Here is a 6,284-nt window from a genome sequence, read left to right as displayed (position 1 = left end):
TTCAAACAGTTTCATCCACTAGTTTTATTGTTGGAATGAAATATAGCAAGACTTGCAATGGCTACTCAGAAAGTTAGTAACCGGTCATCATTGGGTTACGTTTTTGACAAGATCTACACAGAAATGATGTCAAGGATCAAGGAACTGTTGATGGTTAACTTCTGCACATCATGATCAAGGCTGTGAGCTGTGGCAGTATGGACAAATCTTGCCTTTCTGTTATCATCTTGGTTCTGTCCATAGCTGCTGTTAAATTGGGAGTAATAATATTTCTTATTGCCCTCTTTTCATGTTTAGAAGATAATAGTTCTCCAATTGCTCTTCACTTTTATTGGTACTGTATCCACCAACCTCATCATTAATGCTGTGGGATGATTCCCAACAAGTGACAGCTTCATTCAAGATCTGCTGTTTCTGCCTGGGCACCATTTCCTATTCATACTTGTCTCTCTTTTTTCTCAGCCCTTTATTTCTTTAAAGAAAGAACCTTATCTGTCTGGCTCATGCACCCATAACATCCTCTTTCCCTCTGAGTAAGAAGAAAGTCCTTGTTTTCTGGGATCTTGAACAGAATCAAAGAATCCCTATATGCAATGTGAAAAATGTCATCCAGATTATTTACAAAATGTTTTACTATCTGACTATGTGTCAGTTTTCCTTTTTAAATTTTTCTTTAGCTTTGCTCATTTTAAAAAGGCTTCTCCAGTTTGAGAATGGCATGATGTTCTAAATAAATTGGAGTTTGAGCCTTATTCCAAGAAGCTGCAGCCTCCTTGATCAGAACCTTTGAGTTTTCAAACTTTCTTCTTTAATGTTTTGTAATGAGAGAAAAACAGACACGGCACTTGCTAATTTGAAGGTAGTTTGCTTCCAGTTAGTTCAATTTCTTTTGAACAGAGCAGCCAAAGTGTAGGCTATTTTCTTGTTGCAGTATTCATTTGCAATAATACACCTTTAAAGTATCATCTGAAATGATAGAGAAGAATCTGCTTAATTGCTGAAATATTCTCTCAGAAATTCTAGAAACTTTTGTCGTGTCATACAGAACATTCTAGAAGTAAATAGTGCTAGCATGGATTACTTATATATGGAATATTCTTGAACATTCTGAATTATGTGAAATACTGTGGAATATTCAAGAATATGCCACAATATTCCATAACACTTTGCTAGAAAATTCCAAAATGATCTAGAACCTTCCAGAATTATTTAGAATATTCTGTAACGTTACAGAATATGCAGATACAATGTGAGCTAAAAGATAAAATTTCAACTACCTTAAGCAACCTCTAAATATTGTTCAATATGGATAAAATTTGGTGTTAATTACTTATTTATATATTAAAACAAAATAAAAGGGTGTGTTGTAAATCGAAATCTGTGGAATTAATTTTGTCTTCTAAGTTTAAGAAAACTCCTATGCATATGACCTTATAAAAACATTGCTAGGATTTTGATTCAGAATATTTATGGGAATTAAGTTCAAAATGGTGCATATTTTTTGATGTTTGGTAGGAAAATAAAACTATCATATTCTTTTTGTGCAGGAAAAAGTTCGTCAAGTTTTTGACAATCTTACGCAATTGGAACACCCAAATATTGTGAAGTTTCACCGTTACTGGATGGATAAAGATGTAGAAAAACCACGAGTAATTTTCATAACAGAATACATGTCGAGTGGGTCTTTGAAACAGTTACTAAAGAAAACAAAATGGAATGTCATTAAGTTACCTTTGCAGGTAAATAGTTTTTACAATAGATTTAGTACAATATGTCAAAAAGATGGTTTCAACATATTTTTTTTTCCATAGTCGTGAAACTAATGGTTCTTCCTTTAAAGTACCCCTATATTTTTGCATTTCATTGCTGTCATTTTACTGAGTTCAGATAGTGTGTGTATGTATTTTTATACACTGTTTTTGATAACCTAAACAAATTTGAAGTACATGTACTCAGTGCTCAAAGTGGGGGGTATGGTCATGCATAAAATTGTGATAGTGTTTTTCATTGTTTGGAATTCTTAATAAAGATGTACAAGAAATGAGGGTATGAAATGCCAACTTAGAGAAGTGTGGTTATGAGTCCCCCCGCGTTACTCTCCACTTCGAGCACTGCATGCATTTACATGTACTTGTAGCATATGGCATATTTCCATCATTGTTTGATAAATGGGTTAGGCGGAATTTAAATCTTGTAAGTTAGTCAAACTTTATTACGTGCTCTATAGATTATGGACACTATTTAAGCTTAATTATCTTTATAAAGTATCTTTTATATGTATGTTATTGATGAGTATACTTATGTATAACTAATATATTTCTAATTGTAGTGTTTTTATCAATTCTGTTTAAATTTTCAAAAAACATTTTACTACTTGTGTTATAAATAGAAACTCAAAACATTACTTACATTTACAGTGTATATGTAAATAATATACTAAAAGTCCTATAGACATAGCTAAAAAGGAATTGACATTCTTAACCATATGTATGCTAAGATACAATTATTAATAAAAATCTTTTTTCTCCACTCAGGGTATTCATTATTCACTTTTCCTGATTGGGATGTTTTTTTTAGTATTTCCAACTTGAATAATTTTTGGGAAACAACTTGTATTTTGTGACTTGGTATTTCTTAACTTAAGAATGTGCATAAATCACACTGTTAATTCACTAAGTAAACTGATTAAGCTGATCGTGATGGTCTTTCATTTTGCTAAGCCTAACTCACTGGTTTTTCCCTGTGGCAGGTGTTAGTACTTTTCATTGAGTTTAGCTAAATATAAACTTCGATATGAATTTTCTCTTGTTATGAGTTGCCCAGTAATTCTTGGAAAGATGTAATTATGCATTACCTTACATTAAATATCTGAAAGCATAAACTTAAAACTGCTTGGGGTCAACAAATCTCTGGAATTTCATATACAATCTCATACCAAAAGTCATGGGACATGGGTAGTTATGAATAAAACACGTCTTTATTCGAAGAAATTAATAATGTGTTGGCCCGCCTTTGGCCTTAATGACTGCTTCAATGCGTAGTGAAAAACTGTCAACTAATTTCTGGTAGCAAGCTGGTGGTATTGTGCTCCACTCCTCTTTTAAAGCATTAGTAAGCTCCACAACTGAAGAAGGCCGTCTTGGCCTTGCCCTAATTTTGTGTTCCAGTTCATTCCAAAGATGTTCTATCGGATTCAGGTTGGGGCTCTGTGCTGGCCACTGTAGTGTTCCAATGTTATTATTTTCAAACTACGCGTTCACAATCCTTGCTTTGTGACATGGAGCATTATCATGTTGGAAGGTGTAAGGACCGGTACCATAAAACTGCCACAATGTAGGACACACAGAATTGTTCAGAACATTAGCGTAGGACTCAGCATTCATGGATCCATGCAATGTGACCAGTGGGCCTAGTCCATACCACCAGAAGCACCCCCAGACCATGATACCTCCACCTCCAAACTTCACTGTTGGGACAACATACTCAGGTGATAAGCGTCTTCCAGGCATACTCCATACCCAAACACGTCCATCAGACTGGAAGAGCATGTAGCATGACTCATAGCTCCACAGGACCAATTTCCATTGAGTCATGGTCCAGATTTGGTGTGCCTTGCCCCATGCCAATTGATCGTGTGCATTTGTTTTTGTTATCAATGGCTCATGGGCTGCAGTTCTTCCATGAAAAGTATGGCATGCAGCTCTCGACGTGTTGTGGAAACACTTATAGGATTGCCTGTGGCTGCTCGCATCTCCAAACACAGATTCTCTTGGGTCTGATGGCGAGATGAAGTAACCAGCCTTCTCAAGGTGCATCGGCTCCTGTCAGTCAGTATTTTACGCCTACCTAGTCATTTCTTGGGCTCATTGTTTCCTGTAGACTTTTATTTCTACAGCACATTGCCAATTGTTGACCTGGAAGTGTTTGACTGTTGTGCAGTAGCACGTACAGACATTTTCCCCAAATGACATCCAACTATCCTTCCCCTCTTAAACTCTGTTAGCTCTTTTTGTGCATACAAGCTCAAAATGACCTCTGAGTGAACCACTGATCACCTTTATAGGCCAAACTATTTCCACATTTCACCATCACACCCATTTTCCTGCTATCAGAGGTGTGTCCCATGACTTTTGGTAGGATAGTGTATTTGACTATGAATGATAGTTGGAAATTCATAGATTGAACTCTTGTTTCTGAATAAGGTTTAGATTTACTGCTTTTAACATTATATTGAGACAGACTTTCATATTAGTAAAAATATAAATCATACTTTACCTGCAATGTGTGGCTTTGTGCCTCCTGAACAAATACATTAGATGATTGAGAAAATAGAGTGAGGAAAAGTATGAAAGATGTACGATGTTAACAGTCTGTGTACTAGTGTTTTTAACATATGTAGTTCTGGCAAGTAAGTTTATAAATATAGTCTTTGTTTCAATTTCTGCAGGCATGGAAACGATGGTGTATGCAGATACTGTCAGCACTGAGGTAAGGTAATGTTTATATTTAGTGTTTAAATAAATTTAACTATAACAATGTCAGCTCTTATGACCTGGTTTTTATATATAACGCTTATGAAGTAGTTTATCTTGAACTTTCATGTGTAACAGTTGTTACCATGAAATCCAAATTGTGTAGCATAGCATTGTCACATAAGTGTGAAAAATGACATTAAAATACAAAATAGTGCATGTATTTCATGCTCTAGTTAAATTGTTTCTAATATAGTATATGTAACCTTTCATTATATATATATATATGTATATATACACACATGTTCATGGATAATTAGAATTCTTATATCTGTACATTTACAATTTTTTGATAACATAAGTCAGTTTCATGAGGTAATTCCTACTGGATATTTTCAAGTCAGACAGGATATTTTGGCTGCCAATGGCTTGGAATCTTGTATATATTTAATAGGATCTAGAGGGTATACCATTAAATTAAAAGAGGGTTAATTTATGCTGCATATGTATTGAAATCATGCATTGAAAAGTAATTACTGTATGTCACTCAACCAATGTATTTTATATGTATATTTCTTAAATGTATACCAAAATGACTTGCAGTTAAGTTTACTTGTGATATCCTATGGATGTAGGATCAATAGAAAATTGTTAGTATCAAAAAGAAACCCAATAATTCAAGTACTTTTGGAAAATAGACTTTCATTTATCAATAGTAAATCCCCCCCCCCAAAAAAAATAAATAAATAAATGCTGTTTACTCCTGATAAAGGGAAAGTCCACTTTCCAAACATACTCAGTCTCTCTGGTTTGTTTTCTGTTGTAGTTAGGTTCATGTTCTAGTTAATTAGCTCATTGTACTAATTTTAGAGATAAGTTTTTAAAAGTTACCGATTTCGTCTTAATTTCGTGAAATATATATATCTGAAATTTACATGATTATTCAGTTGTTAAGAACTGTTTTGGTTAAAGTTTCAAAAATGATAAGATTATTTTTAACAAATGAATAAAGTCAAGGATTTTAAATTATATTAAAGCTTGTGAAGTCTGTTAAAAATTGTATGTAATATATTTGCTTTTAAATAATATTAATAACAACACACCAGCATGATAATGCACAATAGATTAAACAATTAACAAAACAAAAATTGATTAGTTTTGACAGACCAAGCTTGTCATTCCCAAGTGATGGAGTAAAGCTTTTTTCGCGCCATATGTATAGATATCTATAGCTATAATGTCTTGTACATTTAGATTTAAACTGCAGCTGAATAATCAATGTCCACCAACTAATTAGAAAATAGGTACTTCAAATCCCATTTCATTGTTGAGTTGTTGTATTTTTATCTGTTTTCAAGTATTTCTATTGGCTCTCTTGTGTTGATAATAAAATTTTTATTTACCAAGGGTTTTTTATAGATTGAAATTAACTTTGTGATTAGTTGTATGAACATGTAACACTAAAGTCAATTTTCAACTTCCATCCAATGACAGTGTTCCTTTAATTTAATGAGATTGTGTTGACCAGTCTAAGCACAATCTCAAGAACAAGGAATGAAATAATATATTGTTTGTACTGGGCTTCCATCTTAACTGCCTTTTTATTAAATTTATTTGAAAATTTGATCACTGACTTATAAGCTTTGTTAATTTTATTCCATTTTAGCACTTTTGAGATGGGTGAAAGGCCATGTTATCTTGTTTGTTGACTTGCATTCAAAATTTTATTGAGCTACTATTTCATTAATTTATGTCATAAGTTTGGTATTAAATTGTAGATTATAATTCAAATTTTAGAACTATACATTATTC

At 33.1% G+C, this 6,284-nt stretch overlaps 1 protein-coding gene across 1 annotated transcript in view; it reads left to right on the top strand.

The window, feature by feature from the left end:
- LOC106458410 (nuclear receptor-binding protein-like) overlaps positions 1-6,284 on the top strand; it is a 37,271-nt gene that overhangs the window by 8,399 nt on the left and 22,588 nt on the right. Inside the window, exons 3-4 of the mRNA XM_013917924.2 lie at positions 1,548-1,739; positions 4,448-4,488. Of these exons, the coding sequence (XP_013773378.1) occupies positions 1,548-1,739; positions 4,448-4,488 (233 nt within the window). The remainder of the gene's footprint in view (positions 1-1,547; positions 1,740-4,447; positions 4,489-6,284) is intronic.

The sequence above is a fragment of the Limulus polyphemus genome, unplaced genomic scaffold (genome assembly GCF_000517525.1).
Source record: "Limulus polyphemus unplaced genomic scaffold, Limulus_polyphemus-2.1.2 Scaffold458, whole genome shotgun sequence".
NCBI classification, from domain to species: Eukaryota; Metazoa; Arthropoda; class Merostomata; order Xiphosura; family Limulidae; genus Limulus; species Limulus polyphemus.
The sequence above is the reverse complement of the archived record's forward strand: the minus strand, read 5'-3'. Positions and strand labels throughout refer to the sequence as shown.